Here is a 26,805-nt window from a genome sequence, read left to right on the forward strand (position 1 = left end):
GCATCCTGAAGGGTCTGGAGCTGCTTGGGGGCTCCTTCCATGGACAGCATCTGGAGGGATGTCCCCTGTCCCCAGGCCATGTCCCCATGGCCAGACAAAGCATCACGTAGGAGATACAACAAATGGCATGGGTGTGTGCAGCACCCAGCGTGATGAACCCCTGTTCTGCTTCGTCCCTCCATCAGCCTCCAAATGACCCAAATTTCATTGTCTGATCTGAGTTTCATTGCCTTCATTTTAGTTATAGACTTGTGCAGGGGTCGCCCCACTGAATCTGAGCTTGGTTGCCCTCGCCATGCCTGATCCTGCCCCACAGACAGATTTCTTGCCTTGATCTCCTCGCTGTGAGCACCCCTGATGGTCTGGACTCTTGGCTGCCTTCAGCTCCCCTTGTTCAAGTCCCTTGGGGCTTGTTTCCATCCTGCCAGCCACTGCGTGCCCTCACTTCACTTCCCTGGAGGAGCAGTGCACTTTTTGCTCCCTGGCAGAGCAACCCTGCTTCCTATGGACATGCCAGGCATTCAGGGCCTCAATACAAGCTCGCTCCCTAGGCTAACAAAATGCGAAGAGAATAGCCTGAATGTGCCCCAGGCCAGCAAAAATGGGACACAGCAGTCCCTGCGTGCAATCAAGAGGGCCCATTTCCCTCCTTTTTTCCCCTTTCCCTACTTATTTATTAATTCCCCAAGGAGATGGAGTTAAAGCATCTCTCCTGGCCCTCGCTTCAGGCATCGCCCAGCCAAGCTCACGCGCACCCAGAGCAAGCCCTGCGCTAATCCATGGGTGCCACCTGCCGTCTACTGCTGACGGCATCGCCCATAAATTCACCTCTGCGCCACGCAAGCTGCTCCAGATGTTCGGGTTTTCCCTGTGCCTTCTCAGAGGCTTCCTGCTGCGACCCACAGGGAGCTGGGGAACAGTGGGGCTGTCCCCACGTGCCCTGCCCGCGGCTGGATGGGGCTGCTCTTAATGAGAGCAGAAGGATAACGTTACCCCTTTTCCTCGGGATAACGAGGTCAGGGAATAGCTCTCATATCTGTAACTGGAAACTTAATCTATTGGACCTGGTTTCCAAAAAAAAAATGGGTGGAGAAAAAACATTACTGCAGGGCTGAGCTGGATGAAATAATTGCCTTTGAGAGAAACAACTTCAGGGTTGGGTCAGGGAGAGGGGAAAGCAGCACTTTGATTCCTCTTTGTCTGTCCTAGTCCTTTTCTGCCAAAAATCAGTGAGGCATCCTTCAGACTTCTGCCATAACACAGATGAAATCAGATACGCCAATAATTCTCGCTGGATTCTGGTTTTGTTTGCATTGTGAATCGTTCCGTCCAAAATTACCTCTTCTGTCACAATGTTTGTATTGTTGGGAAGGACATTTCTCCTTAGGGTAAGAAAAAAAAAATCAGTTCAAACATTTTGACCATTTCTGACAGGAACATTTGAACGTGTAGGAGGATGGGGGGGTTGCTAGAAATAACCAAACTGCCATTACCCGCCGGAGCTGAGATATGGAAAGCCACCTTTCTGCAAAATGAGAAAGTACATCTATACTCCTCACTACTACCCAAGGGTCCTTCCTCTCTCTCTCTCTCTCTCTCTCTTTTTTTTTTTTTTCCCCAGAAAGTGATTTTACATGCTTTTCTCTGGCTTTACAAGCTTTTCCTTTGTCTCTCATTCCTTAGAGCACCACTTCAGTTCAACCTCTTCCTTTTTTCTTTTTTTTCTTCCACCTCTTTTGTTGCTCCTTGCTCCTCCATCATTTTCTCACATTCCCTTGCACAGAATCACCTTGGTTTTTCCTACTGGCATTTCCCCCAAGCTCCAATTCTCCTATCAGCCAGCAACAACCCGTGATTTTGACTTGATGGTGGCAGGAGCTGCTGACCCCAGTAGCTCAGTCCTGCGGCTCCGTGTCCCCACGTCCAGCCTGCAGCGATGATGCTGAGCCATGTCCCCAATTTAGCCACTGTGTGGGACGAAGCCTTTTCATGCCCTGCCTGTAAGAAGAACCAGAGAGCCTTTCTGGTGACTCATTGGGATGGGTGTCTCCTGTGTCCCAAGGGGCTAGTGGCTCTCCAGGGACAGCCCTGGAAGCAGCAGCTCAGTTATCTCCTTAGGTTAGTGGTGTTCCTGTGCCTCTGAGGAGACGAGCTGCTGATCATCCGTGTGTAACCTAAGGGCCAGAGCTGCTCCTTAGGATGCTGCAAGGCAGGCAAGGAGCACTGAGGACGGCAGCCTTACATAACATGCAAGCACACACATGCATATTGCATTGTGTTTGCTCATTTGTTTCCTCCGTGCACGCAACACAAACAGCGTGACCCCATGCTTAATGCAGCCTTGTAGAGCAGCGGCATTCTGGTGTGCAAGTCCCCTGCGTGTGTGTCTACAAGCTGATTCGAGCCAGCTGAAGCACGGATCTGCGCTCTCACCAGCATGTCAAGGCATTAACCGACGTTATTCAGCATTTCTCAGCCCCGAGAGCAGCTGCAGTAGCGGAGTTTCACTGCTAGACGTCACCAAGCATTTCACGCTCTACCCTACATTTTCAGCTTTCCAATAATAGATTCAAAAGAAGGTGACTGCGAGCGAGACTTCTCGAGGCAAAGCTTTCTTCAAGTGCCAAAGTGTATCAATAAATACATCAAAATAACAGGGATGTCTTAAATGCCTCCAGTTGCAGGAAGACAGCTCAAAGATGACACACACACACGAAAGGACGATGCCTCCTTGCTGCTCTGCAGTGGGAAAAAGAACAGGAACTTCGTATGATGATTTTTTTCCTCTTTGCTTGTTTTGGATCCCACGCTTTCTGCCCTGCTTTAGCTGAAGTCTCAGAGAATAACCCAGATTGATGCGTGCCAGGAGAAAAGAAGATGGGTCTCAAGTGAAGGGGAAGTGTGGGGATTGTGAGTTACTCTGGAAAATCTGTGTCCGAGTTCCGCTTTCCACTCACAAGGTCAGGAATCACTGTACAAGCGAAAAAACATCCCCTAAAAAACAAGTGGAACACTTGCCTCAGGAATAAAACCCTTTTCTTACCATCAAGCTGCTATGTTGCACCCACTGCTGGCAACTCCTATTTTTCTAAACAGCTCCACTAAAAGTGTGACCTGTTAAAAGAGGACATACTTGTGCCCAGTGAGGGAACAGCTTTTTCTCCCGTGCTAGCCGTGCTGGACGCCTGAGACACTGGCAAAATACATCAGGGAATCTGTAGAAACCCAAAAGCTCCCCAAAAGACTCTCAAAGACAACAGCAGGCTTCAGGTGGGGTCCGTCAGCACAGTGATCTTCTGCTTTTGTTCCTTGTGTGGTACGCTCTGCCTCAACCACAAAACCACAGGGCAACTCCATCTGTGGGGCACCTTCGTTAGCCGCTCTGGGTAATCAGAGACCTCGAGGGAAACCCCGGCAACTGCTCCCTGCTCTCTGGCGGAGCAAAGCTCCTGGCGAGCAGGGCAGCATGTCCCGGGATTGTCCCCAGGATGGAGCCAGAGCAGTGCAAACGTGACAGATGAATTACGCAACGGTGGGGAGAAGATAAAGGGAAACAACAGTGTGCCCAAGCCTTCTGCTAACTTCGGCCCAGGCCTCCGGCAGCATGAGTCACGGCGAGCTGCCATGGTTACGAAACAAGTATTACTGTGCAGATACAAACCATGCTCGGAGGCAAGTACATCGCTAACTAGCTCCAAACTTGGAAAACACTCGAGTGTAGGTAAGGCCTAATGCCGAGTGGGTGTCTGCGAAAATGAGAGCTACAGCAAAATCCTCCGGAGCAGGCAAAACAGCATGCAGAAAGCAGAAGGAAGGAGAGCACCATGTGAAATCTTGCTTTCTGCTTCTTTTTCCCTATTCCTTCTGGTTTTCTAGAGCTACTGTGAGGACCGTTCCAGGGAACAACAAACACGGGGAGAAAAGAGGATGTTTCTGCGCCATGGCAAGAAAACAAATAGTAGTGTCACAGATGATTCAGCTGGCAAGAATAGTGAGTCATGGAAATGCACCATGGAAATGCTCAAGCGCAGGATACACGGCACAGTGGAACAGATGATGCAGATCGAGTTCAGTATCACGGCATCCTTGGAGAGCCATGGCCAGCCAGGGTTGGGCACAGCCTGAAGGTTTCTCTGCTGTGACCTCAGCAGATCCTAAGCCCGTGATCATCATCATCAAAGCCCTGAAGCGCTCAAGCAGCAATTTCATCCGCTTCGACTGAGTAGCAGGGCTTCCGTGAAAAAGGTGTGTCTGATCCTCCTTTTCACTCCTTGACTCACGCCAACAATGAAAGGACTCCGATTCTGTTTGCTAGCAATCAGCTGAGGATAACGAGGCGAAGCGATCCGGGGTGCAACGTCAAAGAGCTGCTCCAAGTGAAGCCAGTGAGCCAGGGTACAATTAGCGTGGCCGCTGCACCCTGCTCAAAGAAGCTTCTGCAATGGGATTTAATGGCCGAGAAGCTTTGCCTGGAAAGGGAAACAACTGCTGGTTGCATTAACATCCTCCCAGAGCCCCTTTTGTGGGAGAGGAAGAAGCTAGACAATCTTTGGACATTTTTGGGAGTCCTGAGCATGCAGAGATCTCTGGAGTGGAGACAGAGGACTCAGCAAAAATCAGAAAATGTGCTCTTGAGGGATTTTCTTTATTCTTATCTTTTTTTCAGCATCCTTCTGTGGTGTTGTGTTCCAGTCTCCTGCAAATCTCCCCGCCTTGGATGTGTGTTAAAGTGTTCAGCAGCACACTCCAACTGTGTGCCAGCCCAGGAGGGAGAGCAGCCAGAGATCTGCTTTTATGTCAGCTAAATTGCGTTTACCATCAGCTGGGGTCACCAGCGCAGTACAAAGCAACCCGAGCATAAGTAGTAGGTCTGACCCAATATCTGTACTCTACAAGAAGGGAAATAAAGAGAAAACTTAGGTGACCAGCCCGAAGTTCACCCAGCAAGCCTTGAGGTGCAACCACAACTATTTCTAGGGGTGCTTGGCAGGTCCAGTGAACCAGGAATGAATTTCTGAGCTTTTTGCACCCAATTCCACCACTGACCTGGGGCAAATGCCTTCACTTCTTGTGGCCTCAGCTTCAGATCTGTGCAATCAGAAGGGCAGAGCCCTGCACTTGAAAAAACACAAGTGTTTTATTTATTTTTTATTGTTTGTTTATCAACAAGTAGGCTTGTGTGCTGGCAGTCTGCAGCCCTAACCACAAGCAGACCTCAGGCAGGCGCGCAGGAGGAGGCTGCTCTTATGAGGGGCTTTCCCAGCGTTTTCCCATTTATTATTTACTGCAAAACTTCACACGCTGCATTGTCCTTTCATAAAAAGCACAATACTTTTGCCAGGTATATTCCATGCAGAAACCTGAGGCAAGGGGAAAAGACACGCAGGCAGGTGACAATTGATAAAATTGTTTAAACTTAATTGTGTGGCTGAGGGAAAAAAATAAAACACGTTGGTCTTTCAGGGGTGCAGGTTACCTATTTGTGTCTTAAAGGGGAGCACTTTGGGACGGATTTGGGGTTGCAGCAACACTCGCAGCTGCTGTTGAAGAGGGGTAAAACTCTTAAATTATTTTTTGTAATAATGGCTGTGAAAATCGTGATCTTGCAAGGGCGATGAATATGAAAGGTAGCAGGGCCCCCAACCTGCCTCCATGGCTATCTGCTGGCATTTTTACTGAAAACGAAGGCCAGAAGCGAGGTCGCAGCTTGGAGGGGCGCAGAGGCGCCTTCACCCTCCTCACCTCAGAGCCCTGGGGGAGGGGGTGGGGGCTCTGTGGAGACAGAGCTTCCTGCGAGACCACCTGCGAGAGCTGCGAGCCTCGGACGCCTTCCTTCACCCCCCCACCCCCCTCCAGCACCCAGCCGGCTCCCCCAGCCCCATTCCAGCCTCAAGACCACATCCTCGAGACGCTGTCACCCAGCGCCCCCCTCCCCGAGCCCAGCACAAGATGGCGCCTGAGGGGAGGGGGGGGGGGAGAGCGGCGTTCCCGCCCTTCCCGCCCGCCCCCCCCCCCACGTGACCGCGCCTCCCCCGCCCCCGGCGGGGCCCCGAAGTCTCGCGAGAGCCGGCGGCGGCGGCGGCGCTGCGGTAGGAGGTCGGCGGAGAAGGACGGGGACGGAGCCGCCTCCCGCTCGCCCCCGGCCCCGACCAGCAGGAGGAGGATGTCCCGCTCCGGGCCGCTCCCCGCCGCCTTCTCCCTGCTGCTGCTCACGGCCAGCCTGCTGCCGGCGCCCTCCGCCGCGCAGAACGGTGAGGGTGAAGGGCGGGGGGGTGGCAGTGAGGGGGGGGGCGCGTTGCTATGGGGCCGCCCCGTTGCTATGGGGCCGCCGGTTGCTAAGGGGGAGGCTACGGCGGGGGACGAGGGTCAAAAAGGTGCGGGAGGCGAAAGGGGGGGCGCTGAGGGGAGGTTTGGAGGGGATTTGGGGGGCTCCGGCCCCGCTGGGAGGGGGGAGGAGGGAGCTGGGGGCCCCCTAGCTCTCAGTCCCTTTCCTCCCCAGCCGCTTCCTGAGGTGATTTGTGCTCGGGGGGGCTGGAACATCGCCTCCCGCCCACCGAACCCGCATCTGCCGAGCTGCTCTCGCCGGTTTCTAATGCAATAAAGTCGTAGTTCCTTAGCAACTGGGAGGAAAAAGGGGGAAAAAAAAAAAAAAAAGAAAACCCTTCTCTGTTTCTTATAGGATAGTCTGAGCTAAATCTAGCACGGCATGCCTCCTCCCCGATGAGCTTGCAGCCAAGTGCATGGCAATTAGTGGCAGAACGAAGCGGGGCCAAGAGGCTGGCCTAAATCGGCGCTCGGAGGAAGATCCTGCAGAGCTTAGAGAAATGTGCAGCTTACCAGGGGATCCGCAGGCCAGAGGCGGCCGTAAGTCAGGCTCTGTGTGCTCCGGAGCTGCCTTGGCGCTGCCTTGCTGCCGGCAGGCTTCTCGTGCAGACCTGTGGTGAAGCTAATGTAAGGGCAAGGAGCCTGGCTCCCGAGCTGGAGGTTTATTGTGCAATGGGGAAATCTTCCCCAAATGAAACCGTACCTCAGCAATGCACCGACCCCCAGATGTGTTTGCGTTGTTCCGTCCTCCCCTCCTCATCCTTTCTGCTCTGCAGATACTGTGCTGCCCTAGCTTCCTTCTCCTGAGGTGGGTCTTGCTTTGCAGCCTGGGGTCAGCCTCATTGGCTGTTTGCTCTAGGAAAAAAAAGCACTGAGGCCTTTCTGCGTATCTGGCTGTGGTGGTAGACAAGCAGATTTAAGAAATAATGGCCCAAAGACCCCAGATCGGAATGACTGCCTCAATATATTTGGAGTTTGCAGTCTGAAAGCAGAGCTGAGCTCCATGTCTGACTGTAAGCCACCCAGGAGAAGCTTTGGCACCCACGCTGTGCGAATGAAGCCTGTAGGCTTTCTGCAATGTGGGGGCCTTTCTGAACGAGCCGCAAAGGCTCTGGGCAAATTTTGCTGGTGTTGAGTGGGAGCTGGGGACCTGGCTCCCCAGCATACAGCAGGTTGGGCTGCCTTGTGGACATCAAGGTTCTCAGCTGCAGAGATGCTGTCTGCTCCCTGAGGTAGCTGTGCTATTGAAACACCATTTTGGCAGGGTTAATCCGCCCATGTTGTATTCTCCGTGGTGTTCAGGTGAAGCGAGGTGAGTGGTCTCTTGCCCCATGGTGAGTAAAGTGGGTCTTGTGCCTGAAGCTGTTCTGTGCTGGGTTTGCCAGCAAGGTGTGAAATGCTGGCAGCTGGTTGTGCCTTGAGGTGAGACTACAGACCCCGGGTGTGTCCTGAAAGCTCCTTTTGTGTTTGGTTAACTGGGGTTGCCCTAGCAAGCAAAGGGTGGGGGAGCATCAGTGCTGAGGTGGGAATTTACACAGGTGAGTGAAAATCTTCTTGGCAAGGACTGGAGCACTTGAAAGCCAAGTGGGAGGTGGAGGTCCTTCTGCAAAAGGAACTCCTATTGCTGCTGCTGCTGAATTTTTGTCCCCAATTTGAATGCTGCCGTAACAGAGGGAAACAAATTTAAAGCTTGGAGGTCAGACCCTGCCATGGAGGAACTGATTTCTTTCTGCAAATAGTGGCCAATGAGCTGCTTAATGAAACAATTCTTTTTTGCTTTGTTGTGAGGGAATGGTACAGCTGGTCCCTGGGTTGTGTGTGCTCCTTGTAAGCCATTAGAAAAATTATAAATTCTGTGATTTGAGCAGATGTGGAAGTCTGTCAGGGGCAACTCCCTGGAAAAAAAAAATCTGAATATTGACAGGGGTGTGCTGTGAGGCATGTGGAGGATAAGAACCTCGTTACCTGTTACTGATCCATAGCCATTGCGGCATCGAGAGGTGATGCCAAGGGCTGTTCAACACACAGGATGGCCAAGTTTGGGTCAGAGAAGGAACAGTGAGTGCTTGTTGAGCTGCAGGACACGCATGGCATGTGGTGGAAACCACTCGCATGGCCCTAAAAAATACACAAAGGAGTCCTGCCCGTTGGGAGCAGCCTCTTTGCTGCTGCTGACCAGGGATCGCTGCAGAACAGCCAGTGGTTTTTCTAGAATTAGTGCAATTTGGCACATTTTTAATTAGCGCTGCCTATAGATTTAAGCTTATGAAACTGGAAGCAGGTTTCTGGCGTTTGCGTGGATTATTTTCAGAGCTCTTGCGTAAACGTCTAAAGGTCACAGAAGAAGTCGTGTGTCAGAAAGGGAACTTTTCCTGGGGATTCCTCTGCGAACCATGTCGGGTTCCTCGAGGTCGCGTTTCGGGTGCTGCCCGTCGCGTGCACCCCAAGTGTGGTTTAATGAAGTGACAGAGCAGGGGCCTAGAGGAGAGATGAGGAGGAACAGCTGGAAAAAGTCAGCCTGTCAAGAAGGTCTGTGTAAACCTGTGGTTTCCAACTGGTATTTGCTGGAAGATCACTTGAAAACAGAGTCCTCCTTATGGGAAGATGCTTGACTCGCCTCTTTGGTGATGAATTCCGTGCCCTCTCTGCTTGCTGGCTTTTGACCTTTGCAATCTATTTGTTTCTCCAGCTGCTCCTTTAAAAATAAAGGCTTCAGGATATGAGGGCTTTCACCTTGGAGCCTTTGGTTTTAAAGGAGCGTGGCTGTATTTTTACCGATGCTCAGGCTGACCCTGTTAAATTTGCAGTTGACCCCACCAGGTGAGCCGAATTGCTATTTGCCAGCTCTTCCTTTTAAAAGATCTGGTCTGGCAAAGCATGGTTAAAACAGACTTAATCGTGTCTTGTCTACAAGAGAAAATCCTTAAACGTCGCATCTTTAAAACTGTGAGTGTTATTTCTGACTGCGGCTTCTCATCCATTTTGCACTGACATGATTTTAATGGTCCCCAGATAAAACCAAGGAACAGTTTCGTACAGCGCTTACGGAGCGCGAGTGTGGGCTGAGCAGCGAGGAGAGTGTGCAGAGCTCTGTTCCCTTCCCCACCATCTCTATTCTCCTTCCTCCTACAACTCCCGCATAGGAAACTTAGATACAAGCAACGTGACTAATGTATACGCTGGAAAACTGCATCCAATTCTAGCAGATCTCTGAAGGGTGAAGAGATGCCGACTGCTGGTACACTTCAACAAGGGCTTTGATTGTGTCAAGGAGTGGAGAGCTGCTGGAAGTACTTGAAATGATGCTGGCTGTCCTCACAGCACAATGCTGCACGAAGACTGCTGGTTGCAGTGGTGAATGAGGTGCATTCTCTCCCTCACAATGAGCTGTTTCTTTAGCTCTAAGTACTACTTTAGGGGAGGCAATTGTAAGAACTTGCATTGTAAAGGACAATGCCAGCCTGTGATTCATCTGGTTGTAAAGCCCAGCCTTCAAACGAGTGCTGGAAGTGTTGCAACTCCCATTGAGGAGCCTCTTAACACTGGAAGTTAGATAAACGGTTTCTGCTTATCCATTAGCTGGAAAGGTCTCCCATAAATCCATCCTAAACCTGCTTTCCTGTCCCTAGGCTTCTTATTCCCTAAACCTGTGCAATCTAGAGAAGGGAGCAGGGTATTTCCTTCTCACCAGCGATTGCTTTCTGTACTTCTGGGGGTCAATTGTCGCGGACATTCACCACAAGTTGTATTTTCCTGACTGTTCCCGGTGCTTTCCTGTGGGTTTCCTTTGACCACGTGTCCTGGAGTGTGACGTGTGGACCTGGCCACGGTTCCAGCTGGGAAAGGACCAAGTCTCAGCGGCATGGAAGGATCGCTCGGAGCCTCTTGCAGATGGTGCTCCTGTTTGCAGCACGGGGCAAATGGGGTCTCTACAGCACGGTGGGATCCTTCCCAGTGGTCAGTCAGGTTGCACAACTGCTGCTTCGTGCTCTTTGCCTAGAACCCAGTAGTTCTTGGCTGTGCTCATTAAATGGCACTGTACCTATTCCTGATGCCTTCCTTCCTGTTTTCAGAAGTCCCATTTTGTCCTCTGGAACCCACCCCTACATCAGCTTGCTGTGGTTTGACCAGCTTAAATGATGCTCTACCCATCACTTATCTTATTTATTCCATTTTCCACCTACTTGTTCACTGTTCCACATTAACAAGCACATACCTGACATGCAAAGCTATGTCAGAGACATCTTATTTTTGGTTAGGAGGCTCTTGCAGGGGGCAGCTCCTCGGGGACCCGGTTGTGCTTGGGCTGCTGCCCCTGGGTGTGAAGGTTTGGGATCGTGTCCTGTACACAGCGTGATAGGTGCTTGAGGATGGCCGTTGTGTAGTCAGTGCAATTAAAACAAGCTGCTTAGCTGCGTTTTGTAATATTGTAGGGATTTGGCAGGGTTTTTTACCCTGTTAGTGCTAGAATGTGGAACTGGCTTGTGTGAAGTTGGAGGGGGGAAGAGTCAAAGGACAACAGTCCTCGGCTGTTGTCAAAGCTCTGTGTCAGAAAATAATATCTAGTTATTAAAACCATGATAATGGCCTGAAACATCACTTATGTTCCTTTAAAAACAAACAACACTTCCTTGATATGGAATACATTTTCACTTTACGTTAAACTTTTTTTTTCTGCTACCTTGCACCGCACCATTTCTTTTGGTGCTGTAAGTGAGAGGGTCTAATTAAATCTAAATATAATTTCAGCCTGGATTGAATGTCTTGGGAGTATTTATCCCCTACTAAGATAACTACTGTAGACTTTTAAAAATTCATGCCCTCTTGATGAGCTCGAAGCTTTTTTGGGTCATCTGTGTGGTTGAAGTCACCACTTAAGCGCTGACGCAAACTCATTCAAGCAAAAAGACAATAACTTCTGCAGCCGTGAAGGGTTCTTCATCATGTGTTGTCAGAAGCCAGAGATGTCTGCTATAATTAAGAATTAGAAGTTCTTGAGAGTGAGATTTTCATTCTTTTCCCCCCTGTTCCCGTTTCCACGTGGTGGAAAATGACACCGCGATGGCAGCGTAGTATTTTGGCCGCTGGAAGGCATGGGGCAAAGCGTCAACGCTGGGCTCTGGTCCTGGGTAAATTCAACCCCAAATGGAGCTGCTGGGGAGCGGTGGGGTAGGGCAGCCTTTGTCCTTAGTGGCTTTGATGTTGGAAAGGGGCAGGGCACTGAGGATTTTGTTCTGCAGCTGCTTGTGAGGGAGGCAGAGGCACCGTGTCTGTCCTGCAGTTTTTGAAGGTGTGCTTGGGACTTCAGTACATAGATGTAATCTCAGACCTGCCTCGGGAACACTGTGTTCGTGTAAACTGGGGTGGTTTTTGCTATCAGATCGGAAGCCTTTTTATACACCAAAAAAAAAAGGAAGGGGGTGTCTGAAAGATCAAATCTTGCAGCTGAGGAGGAGCACTGTCCCAGGCAGCACCAGGCTAAACGCATCTGCATCGTGAGCCCTTGTTATAGAAGAAAATTAAATAACGATGCCCTGTTCTGGTATGAATAAAGGGGGGAAAGTCTTAGAGTCTTCTAATTCCTATAGGCTTCTTTTAGAGTCCATAGTTTCAAATATGACATTAAGGAATCTGTTAAGCCAAAGTGTTGCTTAGAGCAGCTGAGTGGTGTAGCTGCTTCCCCCATTACCTGAATCAGTGATAGTCTGTGGTGATGAAGGGGCCACAGAGGCTCTCCCTAGAGCTTGTGTACCTTGGACACCTCAAATAAAAACATCTTCTAAGGTGGATATTGAAGGTGGGAGAAAAGGAGAAGACTGTTACGGATGCGAAAAGGGACACTGTGAAAAGGTGCCGCCAGGCCAGAACTCCAAATAGGAGAAAAAGTCCTGGGGAAAAGGATTTAATTCTGGGAGGTTGGCACAACTGACAAAATATATTTGAAGTGAAAACCAGAGGGAATTGTATTTAAATGCCTAGAAAGGGAGCTCGACGATGATTTTAGCAAAGCAGTAGGCTCCCAGCAGGCTTCGTAGCAAACCAAAGGCAGACTGAAATAGTCCAGCGAAGGCATTCAGCAGGAGTTTGAAGGAACACATGCTTGGGTGTATTTTTAAAAACCAAGCGGATGCCATAGTGACTGACTGCTGCGGGGTTTTTTTGGCCTGGTTTATGTTAGGAGAGCCTTGTGGTGGTGAGCTGGAATAATCCACCTTAGCAGGTTCGGTTTGGAAGTGTGGAAGGGTTTCAGTTCCTATCATACTCATTCAGAACTCGAAAAGAATTAAGTGATGCTCAGCTGGCTGCAGGTTGAAGTCCAGCTGCTCTGTTACTTTCAGCCTTGTTAAAATCACCCCAGTTCTGTGATGTTAAGCAGCTTTTGCCTTTGTGATGCCAAAAGTGGTGCTTAATGACAGACTTGAGTGGAAATGCTGGAGATAAGGACTGCCATGAGGAAAATGTGAAATGAATCTGACAGTCTAGACCCTAAAAGAGAAATGAAGGTTGCCCTGGTGTGCTGCTACTTGTTGTTAATTCCTGCTTGAGGTGCCCTCGCCTCTGTGTACGAACAAGTTACCTCCCAGGGAGCTCAATCTCAATATTGTTTCCTCCTCTCTGTTGCGTTAAGCATCCAAGGTCGTTGTCAGCTGACACTTCATACTATGACACTTTATCTTCCTGATTTGATGCAGGCAGCTTAATTTCCACTTGGGATAGGTTGTCTTAATGACTCCAGGCTGCAAACTGGGAGCTCAGAATTTGGAGGTGCTGTTGTGTTCGGTGTTTGCCTACGGTAAAGCAAGCTCTGCAGCAAGCTGCTTCCTTTTAACGACTGCCAGGCTGCATAACCAGTGGGTTCTGCTGAGGCTTACCACTTTGTTGAAGAGAGGTGCCTCGGGGAAGCTTTTCTGAGTCCTGAAGCAGCTGAACATCGAGGGCTTGTGACTCAGAGCCGGGCTGTACATCCGTGTGTCTTCAGAAGTCTCCTGGATGGGCTCCTCTTTGCTCCTTAGGTACAGTGGGAAGCTGGGGCTTGCCTGGACTCCCCCCAAAGCCCCTTGCATCTTTGTGCTGGGGAATAAAAAAAAAAAAAAAAAAAAGAGCTGACAAAGTGGGCAGAAGTGTTACTGGCTGCTCTGCACACATCCCGTCAGAAAGGAGTGCGCTTAATTGAACCTTCTGGTACAATCCCAGCGCACTTCAGGCAGACTGGAGGACTTGCTGCTGGTATTTCCAAAGAGCAGGTGAACGGGTTGGCTTTGCCTCTTGGTTGAACGAACAGACATTGTGGGTGTCAGCTTTCCATTTGTATGATCGCTCTGAGAGAAATCCATGGATTGCCACTTCTGCTGTGTGTTGGTTTGCTGTAAAAAGTGAGGTGTTGGGTACTTGGGGCTTTCTGTAACCTAGAAACCTGCACTGCCAATTGGCCCTGTTGGGTTTGTTTTATCCTGGCTTCTTCGCCAAGCCTTACCTCTCTGATGTAGGCCTGGGAATGTCCATTTGTCTCTGCTCTGACCCTAGTGTTCTCAGAATTACCCCAAAAAAGTCTCATTTCACAAAACTTTTCTCTCTTCTACTGCGTTTGGGCTTGTTTCATTTGCTCACCGGCTCCCATCATATGTTTTATAAAGGTCTGGATTGCCTTCACCTTTGGATTCTGTCCCCAGCAGAAGTGCTGTCACCTCTAACTCCTGCACTTGGGGAACTATTTGAGCTTTTCCCTGTTTGTGCCAATTTGTTTTTCTTTTTTATGCAAAGCAGTTGGGATGACAAGAGTACCCGAGGGTGGGTGTGCTGTACCAAGCGCTTTTCTTGTTGCACACATGGCAGTAGTGCAAATGGCTTCGTCTCCCTCAAGGAGCACTCTCCTTCCTTCCACATTTCTTTCTGTTGTGTTATTTGTGTTAAGATGGGGTGCAGTGCAAATCTTTGTGTTTTTTTTGGTACCTTTGGCAGGAGAAGCAGTGTGAAGTAAGGCCAGGTTCTCCTGCTGAAGCAGATGGGACAGTTCATGTCTCTTCAGGGTGCTGAACCTGATGAGAGACGAAGACACCACTGATTTGCTTTCATGTGGAATTCACTTCCACTTTTACTGACGGGTGTTTCAGTGCCGTGCTGGAAGTGATGCAGTGCTCAGCTTGCTCTCACTTGCTCTCACATAACAGAACGAGTTAGGTCTAAGCAAAGCTCATGGAGCTCCTATTTTTAGTGCTACCAGGATCGACGTGGTGACCTCCAGATTGAGCCACGTGGAGGAAGAAGGAAGTCATTTCTGAATCCCAGGAAGGACCTTGTTGTGAGAAAGGAGCAGAAAAGGCAGGAGAGAGAGAACCAGCTCTTAAGCAGCTATAAATACCAGTTAAGGCACAAATGGCAGAAGGGGCTGGATGAATGAAGTGCTGCTTAGCTCTTTTCCCTCGTACTTTCATCTTCTCAAATCTTGCTTTAAGTAGATCCAGAAGGGTGTGGGGCTTCCTAGTATTCAGTGAGTAAACGTCTGAGTTACAATGGCTTGCCAGTGGCCTACATTCAGATTTTTCAGCAAAATCACTTTTTTTTTTGTTGTCCCTTTATGCTTCATCTAGGCAGCAAATTAACGGGGCAGGGATTTATCCTGTTCCTTCCACAGCACCAAGCGAATGCTTCGTCTGCTGCTGCTCTCCAGTTCTCTGACAAAAAGATTTCCCAAAGGGTTTTTAGAAATACTACGCTGTTGTCCTCTTTTGAACTGAATCAGAGCCTCTTGGAGATGGAAAATTACTAAATAAAGGTTTTTCGTTCTTTATTTTTTTTGGGAAATGTAAACTTGCCTTGAGATGGCTGTGAAAATGTCACCTCTGGTTTAGGAGATCCCTCAGCAGCAAACCCTGGAAGGCTGGCAGATGAGGACTGTGTTTGCCTTGTTCTGACATTCTTCTCATAACTGCTGCAGTGAAGGGCCCAATGCAGGACAAATGCTGCGCGTGCTTTGGTCTGACCTCCAGGAAGATATTTAAAAGATGTCTTTGTAAAATAACTGCACAGCTGAATGGGGTCTTTGGTTCAAGAGCTGTGAGACTACTTAATGCAGCCCTCATGTTACCTACCACAGCTCTTCAGGAATGCTGTGATAAAAACAAATGAAGAACCATCTCTTCACTTGAGCTTGGGGAGAGGATTCCAAATAGAAACCAGCAGAATTGTTTAGGTCACCATTCACATATTCAACCACCACAGAATCTCTAAAATGTGGTTAAATATTTTTTAAATAAATCTGAGCTAAGTTTGGATCCTGCGTACCTTGAGTAGGCTGCACTTAAGCTCTTTGGACAGCTCAGGCACAAGAGATCTCGCCCCTGACTTCTGTGGAGTGCTCTTTTCTTTCATCTCATTGCTTTTAGGGTGAAGTCACCTTAAATCCTTGATTTCCCAGCTTCTAATTTTTATTCCCATCAAGGCATGTCTGCGTAATGCATAGTGTCAGTGATGTGCTGGTACTTTGGCTGAGTTCAAACAGAAGAGTTTTCCATTTAATCTTTAAATACTTGCTGAACTGTTGCAGGGTTTAATTTCTTAGGTTTTTGCAGAAGCCTTCAAGCAGATACAGATGAAAACAAACAAAAACCTATAATTAGTACAGGTAACACAATGTTATTCTGTAAATTTTTTCCCTTATCCCGAACAAAGAACAGGTTTCTGGCAGTATTTTGTGTCAGCTCCCTTTATTCCTCCTGCTTCTAAGCTGGAAGACAGGATCTGGAAAACCCGGCAGCTCCATACAGGATCCTTTTATCCATGACTGATGTGTCTGGGGGTTAGTCACCTTCCTGCGCATCCCTTGTGTGAGGCGTGGGGAGCAGATCTCAGTAGCTGAGTGTGCTGGGAGGGAGCTTTGGGCTGCAGGAAGGTGATTTCTGCGGGGGGATTAGGAGGCACGGCGTGGGGCATCGCCAGCGAGGCTCACATTAACCTTGGCTCATGCTCAACTTGAATTTCAGCTCCTAAATAGTGATGTTTGCTGCTGCGGAGGAGCTGCCCTCAGAAGTTTATTTCTGTACCCATAATCTAAGCAGTGTCAGTAGGCCGTGTGAGATCAAACCCCCGGTCCAAGGAAGGATCCGATTTGTGACGCAGCCCCGGTGCAGCTGCATGTGCTGGCACGAAGCAGTGGGAAGGGCAAAGCTATTTCTACTGGCATGTCCTACATACGAGCCACGAGTGGTGGTAGACAGCCTGGTAGGGCTGTTTGAGTTAGCAAAGCCTTGCTGTGGTCAGGGGCGTGTTAGTGGAGCACCAGGCCTGCCAAAACAGGGAGAAGCTGAACTGTGCTGGAGAAATGCCTTGGGGGGAAGAGAAACTTTCAGAAATGCACCTTAGGGATGAGCTTCTCAAAATTTGCCAAGGAACATCAATTTGGCAAACAAATTGTGGCATCCTCTGTACTTTCTAATGCATTTCCTTCCTCATCCCCATAACTAGAAGAGCGTTGTGGTGTCCTGGAGAGCAGGCTAAGCAGGGAGATTGCAGCCTGACCCGCTGCAGGTGCACGGCCCCGAAGTTAGCAGCCAACAGACAGAACTGCTCTCTGGCTGTGGGGAGCGTGAGCTTTGCATACAGTAAGTAGAGCATCCCTTCTCCAACCCCAGCTCCTGGAGCAGGGGCAGCATCTTACACATTGTTCTGAAGCAGCTCTTGCTCTCTGAACTCTGCTTTGCATTTCAAAATGTGTTGTTCCTTTTGCTGTTAGCATTTCTTGGGCACGCAGTGTTTTTTTTGTTTTTTTTTTTTTGTTTTTTTTTTTTGTTTTTTTTTCCTGAATGGCTTATTCTCAGCTCTGCCTCAGATTGTGTGACCTGTTACATAAGCCAACGGTTCTGCAAAAGGCATTTCTTTAAAACAGTCGGAGCGTTTTCTTCCTTGCAGATGAGACAGCAGCTCGTTCTTCTGCAGCATGTCTAAAAGGGGAAAAAACAGGTTTGCCATTCAGTGTGTGCTTCTCTGCCAGAGAGAAATGCAATCACTCTCCTTTCAAATGCGGTTGTTGGATCAGGAAAGGTCAAAGCAAGACTGAAAATACTTCAAACCTTCACCTTACTAATGGAATAGTCTGTGGACTTGAAATAACTAATCTGAACATGACATTTTTTTTGTCATCTGTACCACCATCTTACAGAGATTTCCGTATCTTTAGGATGCAGATCTGCTTGTCTTAAAATATTTTTGAGAGCTTGAGCGTGCAGGCTTCAGTTGCTGCGTTTGTGTGAACACTGGACACATTTAAATTTCTGTCTTCTTTAAGACTGCTGAAGCAGAGCTGTCGGGAGCTCTGCTTTTCTGTCTTGTAAAGCGGAGACCCTTCCCTTCTACTCCTAGGGAGTGCGTTCCTGGTTGTTAACAAGTATTTTTGGCAATAGACAGGAGCAATGCCATCGTGTTCTAGGGAAATTCTTGTACATTCCTCAGCTGTAACAGAAGTATTTCTGTAGTGACCTAAAAAAGAGTTCATGCTATCAAAGACTGGCTTATTTTTCCCCTGCATGGATGATTGTAAGACTTTTGTCCCTAACTTGTGTCAGGGAGAGGCATAAATGGAAAAAAATGAAGAATAAAGCCTTCCTCTGCAGAGGATGATGCAAGCTTAATCTTTGAAAAACCCGTGAGAAACTAGTCCACAAACTCGCTCTGGAAGGAAATCTGCCGTGGTCAATGCTTCTTGATGTGTTGAACCACATCAGGCTTGAACCAGCTTCCTGCCAGCGTGCACCCTTCTGAGCCAAGAGGAATTTAAATGCATGCAAAAGCAGCACCGGCCACAGCTCCCCGGCTGTCAGGAACTCTGGCTCCACATCCTGCTCCTGCATTGCCTCGGGAGGAAGGTGAACACTTGCTTGTTAAACTTGCTTCCCACTTACATGCCTGCCTCAATCCCTCATCCCTGCAGCACACAGAAGTCTCCTGACTCGCAGCAGTCCTTGAGCAGAGCCCAGGGGCTGTTGGCAGCCCTGGGGAGCAGTTAGCAGCCCGTGCAGCCTGCGGGAAGCTGGCGATGGCAGAGCTCTCTGGGATTTTAAAACTCCGGTACTAAAAGTGGGTTGCGTTCCGCTGGTGCTGCCCTGAACGGAGGTGTGTGTCCTTGCTGAGGGGTGGCTTGCCATTTTCCTGGAATGGCTTCGTCACCCACCGTTGTTTAATTGCTGTTGTGCGAGGGGCTGGTCTAGGCAAACTGCCGAATGAAGCTAACCAGAGGTGTTTTACTTAAGCATGTGGTTGAAATGCTGCCTAGCTACATAGGATTTGTTTAGGATTTGTCCGTTGCCTTCTGCCATGCCTCTCGTGGTGCATGCAGCTGCTCTGGAGACTGCTAAGAGCAGTTCCTGACTGCTGCCCTATAACTTTTTCTTTGAAATACAAAGAAAGTGCTTTCGAAGGCACTGAACAAATGGATGAACTTGCTGTTGCTCTGGGTGCCGTTTCACAGGCAAGTTAACGCGTGCACCAGGCTGATACCTATTGTTTGTTTGTTTGGTGATACAAGGAAATGAGAGATTGGTCTTTACTTCCTGCAGAAGAGAAGGCTTTAATACCACGTCTGCAGTGGCAGTTAGTGTCTGCAGTACTGTACCCATCTCCAACCAGGATGTCCAAAGCAGAGAGAATTGCTCTAATAGATGAACTCGCAGGGCAGACACTTGGAGCTTGCTAGATGACACTTGTTCGGTGCCTCTAAGCAATTGGGTTTAAAACACAAAGCAGACTTCTCTCAGGACAAAGCTATAAACTGAAAATAGAGCTTGTACTCGGCAGAAAATGGGCTATGATAGGGACTTCTGAATGCACTTCAGGGACGTGGCTGTGTAAAAAATAGCATCTTTCCTGCACACGTCTGCTCGTGTGCCATCTCAGTCTGGTGTACGTGTAACACACCGCGTTCCTTATCAGCACTTCTGAGCCCTTTGCAGAGAAATCAGGATGTGTAACACAGATTCCTATAGCCAAGTTTGCAATTAAAATTTGACATCAAGGTTTGTTTCGTATGTAAAGGGGGCTCTGTCAGGTTCTTTTGCCCCCTCACTGTTCCAGTAGCTAAGGGGGAAACATCAAGTTTCCCTGTCATTTGTCAGCACCTAGGCCAGTGTTCCAGTTGGTTCTTCAGACCACACTCTTACATAGCACAAGAGAACTAGAGGAACATTGTTCTTGCCCTCTGAAAAACTGGGAAAAAGGAGATCCGCAAACTGCCATGCTTCAAAATGTGACGCTAGGCAGGAGGCTGACATCAACATGGAGCCAAAACGAGGGAGTAGTTCTTAATTTCTTGGTTGGATTATTCCTCTCTTGCCAAATATTCCAGACTCGAATCTGTTTACATTTCTCCCATCTTGTGGTATCAAATGTATGAGCATGGGGTTGCTGCAGAAGTAGAGTGGAAGCACTGTGCACACCTCATGAAATGTATGAGTGTGGGCAAGGTGCCTGGAGAAGGGTTGAGTCTGGAGGGAATATGTTTAGGGCTTTTAGGGTAGCTTCCAGAAACTGAGGGCACACAGACACGACTCCTACATGTCAGTGTCGTTTCTGCCCAATGATCTCCTATGAACCGTGTATTTCATTGAATTATGGTTACTGTGAGTGTTTTTTGCCCAGTAAAGGTGATTAAGTATTACTTACAGTCAGAGCTGTTTGTGGTGTAAAGCTAAGCATTGCTCGATTATTCCGAGGAAGCTCTTAAATAAAAACATCCACTGGGGGAATGTGTGGGGGAAGGTGAATGGGCAGCTTGAGCTCCTTGCCCTGATCTGAGTGTTTTTTTCCTCTTGGGAGGGGCTGTTGGAGCAGAGGACCTTCAGAACTCCTCTCGAGGCTGTGTTCCCTGATTTATAACCTCGGAGCAGGTCAGCACTGAGCAGTTTCTTTCTATGTGGGACGTATTCCCAGGATGGCCTCACGGTAGAGATGGCTCTGAACCATTTACTTAAGGGCTCCCTGAATGTTGCTTCAGCAACCAAATGGAATTAGTTTCTCCCTAAATCTTTTTTTGCACGTCAAACCGGGCAAGACTTTGTAATGCGCAGAGAAATGAGGAATGTTGGTCTGGGTCCAGAAAACGTTAATCCTGTCTGCGGGCTTGGCTGAAGTAATCCTCAGGTTTCCCTCTCCATGCAAGGGAGGCAGCGCTCCAGCAGGGGCTCGTGCATTTTGCACAGTGCTCTCTGGGTAGTGCTGTCCTCCATAGCAAGTCAGAACCTACCCTCACCTCTGTAAAGCTGCAAGATGAGATGCCTCCTCGTGCTTCTGCAGCTGGCTGAAGAACAGGGCAAAGCAGACCAAGAAAAGTAGTGCCCAGCATCCGCTCCACCAGCTAACGTACTGAAATCCAGCAGGCTCTGGCAATTGGTTGCACAAGGTGTGCTCTAGGGCAGCTGCTGACTCATACTTGGGTGGCTGCAGAGAGCAGCAAGTGTGCTGGAAAAATTAAACCCATCTCTTTATCAGCGATGTGATGTAAAGCCCAGCCCATCTCTTATCAGAGAGCTGATTAAAAGCCATGTTCTCGAGTGATAAACGAGTGGGAAAGCATTAAACCTGCTAGCTGATAGGTGAAAACAGGCAGGATGTTTCAGTGCTTTCCATGGAATTGAAGTGTTTACAGCCTTCTGCTCCAGCTGGCGTTTTGGCTATCACTGTTTTGGTATGGATTTAACTTAATTTCAAATCCTTTGTTTTAGTAAAGGTCAGAATTTGCAAGACACTCAACTTTAATTAGGCTGTCTTTTTTTTCCTTCTACCTGAAATAAAAATGCAGTACTTTGTCGAAGTGACTGTGGTCTTTCTCCCACTTGAGGAAAAAAAAAAAGATATTATCACATAATTAACACCTTTCAGTGAAGAAGAAGGTGTTAATTAGGCAAAGTTGCAGTTCAATAGCAGGTAGTTGGTCTCAGGCTTTCAAAGCCCAGGTGATGGGCGCGGTGGGAAGGTGGGGAGAGCAGGGTGACTGCTGGTGCAGCTTTCCTTGATATCCTGATACAAGTGAGACTTGCCCTGTAAGAAAGGTGAAAATAGCCTAACTGGAGGGCAGGGCAAAGCCATCTGAGGAGCACCTGAGAAGAGCTGAAATTTGGTATTTTAATTAGTTTGTTCCCCTTCCTGAAGCTGAAATCCAGGTGTTCCCTGGTGCTGCAACCATGCCGTGAGCCCTGGTGTCAGGAGCAGGTTTCCTTGGAAGGAGACGATACCAACACAGCATTTCGGAAGCACGTTTGTGTTTGCAGCTGGCAGTATCGCCTTCTCCCCCATTAAATCCTCATAAATGCAGTTCTTTTTGTCATTCCAGGACAGAAGATGAAGAGATTTAGCCTAGTCCCTCTGCAGCGTATGCCAGTGGTTGTGAAGCTTCACTTCTCTTTACAGGTGCAGAGCCCGGGGAATTTGGGAAAGCTGGAGGAATGTTTTTTGGGGAAAAAGATACCAGTGTCTCTAATTCAGAACAGCAATTAGGAAATGGATCTGAAAAGAGGTTAACAAGGAGACGCTGAAAGCTTCGACCCTACTGCCTATTTCTGGTGGGAGAGCCTCAGTGTGAAGGAGGTGATGGTATTTGCTACGGTGACACCTGTATCTCATCTGTCTGGAGGATTTCGGTATAACTGCAGGCACGGCTCTCAGCCAGGGCTCAGAAATGAAATGGCCAGACCTGTGCGAGAGGCCTGGGAGCTGTGGAAGCTGTGAAATGTGGGCATGTGGCAGGGTAATAGGACAGACAGGAAACATCAGCCCTGCCTGTTCGCACGGAGGTTTGGATGGTGAAGGCAGGCAATCTGCAGAGCGCAGTCCTGAAGCAGTCTGAGCTGTGGTGTGGGCCTCCTGAAATCAGGTGTGCTTCTTGCACTAGCTTTGCAAATACTTTCCTCGTTTCTGAGTTTTGAACTACGTTATATTTGTTCCTTCTAAGTGGAATTCACCCCAAGATGAAGGCAGGAGGAGCATCATCTTGCCTGGCAGAGACATGCACTGCTCTGTCCTGGTTGTAAAATTGCTTTGTTGCAGCTGTATTTCTTGTGGCTGGATGTGTTCTCAGAAATAGTGTGTACTCCCTTTGTTCCAGCCACATTTTTACGTTCTTGTGCCTGTTCCCTGCTCTAAACTTGGTGGCCTTCCTGTTCTCTTATCTTTGCGGACTTTGTTTTAAGACCAGGTCTTCTTTGGACTTGCACTTCTTTCATCTTTAATGTTATGCTGGATAAAAGTTACACGCCTAGAGAAATTAGCATTTGTTCTGCATTAGTAGGGCTTTTTGCGGTACCTGCGCTTCATTTCGTTATGGCTGATTGTGTCTGTGTGCTGGGGCAGGTTTAACATTTCGTTAGCTAGCATTTATCTGCATCTTCTTCAAGCCAAACCCTTGTTTTATTTTTAACATCTTTCTTAGGACGTTTATTTAGGTTAGTATTCCTCCTGCATTGCTTCTCCAGTGCCATTGGCGTTGAGTTTTTTGTAACCTGGTGGGAAGTTTAGGATATTTAAAAGATATTTACATGTTTATATTTAAATTGATAGCAGGGGCGTTTTTGCAACTGAAGGATGACTTCCATCAGGTACCACCTTTGGTTTGCTTTTTTTGACTGGTGGATCACTGCCGATACATCTTATACTGGTTGTTGGTCTCTGTCAAAGATCCTTTTGTGCACCTTCATTCTAGCAGGTGAGGAAGCTGAGAAGCTCTTTGGTCCCTGTGATACTGGTTAAAGCTGTTTGGGCTTTGTCTTTTGAGTATTGTTGCATTTGGGCTCCAGCCAAAGCAGAACACAAGCTCCTCTACAGGCTTCAGAAGCTGCTCAGAGTTAGCTCAGTATTTCTCTGTGCTTCCAATATGTTTAAGTTACAGCTTTGTGCAGAACTCAGGGCTACGATGACATGACCATAGCAGCAAGCAGATGAGCCTTGCTGCTTTTCCTACACATCTGCCCTACATAGGTAAGCTGCTGCTGCCTCTTTTCTGGCCACTGTCAGTGTGGGCAGTAGCTGTGGGTGGAAAGTTGCTGCTGCCACCCCAAGCTGAGGGGTACTGCTGGTGTGTAAAGCTGCGGGTCGTGTATTTGCCATAGCTTGGCCAACAGGGAGCTAAACAGAAGCAAAATGGATCAGGAGGGTGTCTTCCATCAATGAATGAAATTAAGTCTGCTCAGGTGTGCTAAGGCTAAGCTTCTACACTTATTTAAACTCATCTTCAGTGTCCTTTTCTATTCCTCTCCTGAGCTCTAAGTTTGACCGGTGTTGAGCTTTTTCAGCTTTCTGGCCCTGGGAGTCCCCTTTATGTGCTTCTATTGTTGCACATGGACAATTTTGGCTGCCCTTCTGAACGGCACCAAACTCTCCCCTGCTCCCAGTTCAAGTACACCTGCCTGTCTTTCAAAATACCTTTTGCCTAACTCTGAATCTTAGGAATTCCTTGCTAAAACACACATTACCATGTTCGTATCTTGCCTGTGTGAAGAGCTGTGCCCTGGGTTTCATTCATATTTGGCAGAATTGTGTTTAGGCATTAGTTTGTTTCTCTCGTTCTAGAATCCATCGCTTTCCTTCCCTTTCTCTTCAAAATTGGTAAGGGAGGGTAAATCTGCAACAAACAAACCTCACTTTCTTAGCAATTTAAGAGTGTTGCTACTGGTTCTGCATTCTGTCAGACAGATAACCATGAATTTTTAACAAAGTGTTGAAAACATAACAGTGCTTGATTTGTTACATCTGCTGGACTATTATGCGTTGATTTTTTTTTTTTTTTTTTTTTTACAATCTGGAGTATTGTGAATATTCTGTAAAGACCTGGTGGGAGGCTTAACAATAGTCTTTGTTCTTTTATGCTTGATAGCAATCAGCATTAAAAAATAAATAAACCCCAACACAACGCCTTTTTCTTTTAATGAGGAAAACTCCCTGTGTAACAGAACTACTTGATGACTGAAGAACACACAGCTGTCACCTGAAACTATTGAAACTTGATAGGAATACTTTCTTCTAAGCATTTAAAGGTGCTTATTTCTACCCCAGTGAATAAGAGATCACTTAAAATGTGGGCTCCTCTTCTGCTTCCCATGGGCCGATAGGATCTTAGGGTGTGGGTACCAGCCCCAGCACTGTTCATCTGTCTGCTGACACTGGGGAGCTGAAGCTGGAAATCGTTCTTGCCACCAGTGCTTCCTGCAGTTTTGAGGAATTTCACAAAGCAGCTTTCAGTTTTCAGCTGCGAGCAGTGTAATTGCTGTAACAGAGCCGTGGCCCTGCCGTGACCTGCCTGTATTTTGATGTGCAGCTTTTCGTCTGATGTGGCTGATGCTCCTATTTCCAGGCTTGTGCAGAACACGATAATAACAAAGCAGCGAGTGCTGCGCCCCGGAGAAGACCAAGTAAGGAAACTGCTGGGCTCCGAAAGCCTCTTATGTAAGCAGTGAAATCTGCACAGTGTCATTTTCTGTTTGGTTTTGAACAATTATGGAAATCCCTGACAATTGCCAAAAAGCAGGAGTGCTTCAGCTTCCAGACTCCCATTGTGTTACAGCAAGCGCTCAGTGTAATGTTTAGCTTTTTTTGCCCCCTTTTTAATGACGGCTTGGTACTGACAGGCTTCAGCTCTTTTTCTGTAGCTTCTGGCTGGATGTTTTAATCAGAAATGGCCCTCTGGCAGATGTACAGTAGCTGGAAGCATTGCCTAACTTACTGATGCTGTTTGATCTATTGCCTTTGCCGTTCCTGAACTACTGAAAATGCAAAACATTAACCTGAGACTCTTGTGCAGAGTTTTTAATAGCTCTGCCAGGCCTTTGTAATGCTAAGTCTTGATTAATCTGCACATGGAGGCTCTTCTACCACCTTCATTCCCATTTGTTTCCTCCCAGAATTTCTATCGTAACCTGGAACACCCTTTTAAAGAGCGCTTTCACCTCCTGCTGGGGTGGGGGGAGCCAACAAATCCAGTTTGCGTTTTTCTTTGCCATCATTATGGAGTTGTCTGTGCTGCTGGCATGGTTTCTCAGATGCTGATAGCATTGCACTGAAACTTATCGTAATCTGAGGCATTGTTTTTCAAGGGGATTTGAAACTGATGGAAGCCTAGGGTTTAGAACTTAAACCCGGAGAGTATTTACCAAAGGGACCTTTTGATGCAGTTGTCTGGTTTAATCTCTTTCTATTATTTTTAGGCTTTGTGCACAAGTTACAAGAACTTAACAGCTTAGCTAATGCAGAAGCAAATTCAAAACTGAAAGCTTTTGGCAGCTTGTCCTATCCAAATTGCTGATACTCCCTGTAATAAGAGGATTTACAGTCCTCTTTCATGCTACGTGTGCCTCCGGCGTAGCCCCAGCAGCAGTGCAGCTACTGGTGGTTTGGGTCACTCGGGCTTTGACTTTGGTGATCCCTTTGGTGGCAGGGAGCTTGCCTCTGCTGCTGGTGGTAGCCGGGAGCCTGCAGGGTGAGGAGGCTGTGGGAGCAGCCTTCCCGAGCTGCTGTCATCTCCTGGGCTCTGAGTGGCATTTCCACATTGCAGTGGGCAAGCAGGGGGGAAAAAAGCCTGTAATTTCAGGGAAGGAGCTGCTGAGCGATGTCAGGCAGGTAGGCTGTGCCGTGTGCTATTGCCTTTTACATCCAGCGAACCACGTTCAGCAGACGCCGGTCTCGCTGTTGGGTTTCTGCCTCTTTGGAAATTCAAAGCCTTCCTCCTTCAGTGCCCCTTGAAACGGGGACAGTCCAGCAGAGTAGGATCATAACCCCGTCTCCTTTGTTAGCCTGAGCAGCAGCGTGAGAGCGGTGTGAGCCTTGTTAGCCTCCAGAAACAACAGCGGTGCTCTTCGCCCCGTTTGTGGCTGCTGCTAATTAGGGCACAGCAGCTTTTCCTCGCTCCCTGCAGCAGTGGGTTATTTGCCGTAGTGTTTCTACCCAGCACAGAGCTCACCTGCCTTTAGTGCTGAGAGAGTCCTCACCGATGAGCCGATAGCAGAAATGATTTCTGGGGTTAATCCGTCTGGTTTCTGAGCCTTTGTTCTTGCAGCTGTTGTGGTTGTTCCTCAGGCAGGGCCGCGCCACTGGGGGACGGTTCCTAAATAAGCGTGCACCAAAAGCTGTGCCATCAAATTGTCTGCCAGTCCTCTTCCTGGAAATAAGCCATGGTGTTGAGGGGAGGGATGAAGCGATCTTGTTCTGTGTGGCACTCCTGAGTGCTGTGAAGCCCCGCAGCCTGGGCAGTGCAGCAATCTGACGGGTTTTGCTGCCTAATCTGTCTGGCCAGCTGTGTTGTAATCTTTGGGTTTTCGGGGGAGGCGGCGGGGGAGAGACCAGCTTTAGGGCAATGTGGTTTTCGGTAGGGATCTTTGGAAGCAGGATTGAAGGACAGTTTGGTGTGCTTACTCTTAACGCTGCTCAGAAGCTGATAAGTATTGAAGGACTTCAAAGTAAGGATGGTTTGGGCTGATGGTCAACAGCCCGGCATCTTGTTTCCAAAGGCAA

At 48.3% G+C, this 26,805-nt stretch overlaps 1 protein-coding gene across 2 annotated transcripts in view; it reads left to right on the forward strand.

Moving 5' to 3' along the window:
- Nucleotides 1-6,042: 6,042 nt before the first annotated feature.
- The window catches only part of NPTN (neuroplastin), a 51,354-nt gene continuing 30,591 nt past the window's right edge, over nucleotides 6,043-26,805 (forward strand). For both annotated transcript variants that reach the window (XM_038184867.2, XM_038184866.2), the window contains exon 1: nucleotides 6,043-6,251. In XM_038184867.2, the coding sequence (XP_038040795.1) occupies nucleotides 6,164-6,251 (88 nt within the window). In that variant the 5' untranslated portion in view covers nucleotides 6,043-6,163. The remainder of the gene's footprint in view (nucleotides 6,252-26,805) is intronic.

The sequence above is a fragment of the Anas platyrhynchos genome, chromosome 11 (genome assembly GCF_047663525.1).
Source record: "Anas platyrhynchos isolate ZD024472 breed Pekin duck chromosome 11, IASCAAS_PekinDuck_T2T, whole genome shotgun sequence".
Classification (NCBI taxonomy): Eukaryota; Metazoa; Chordata; class Aves; order Anseriformes; family Anatidae; genus Anas; species Anas platyrhynchos.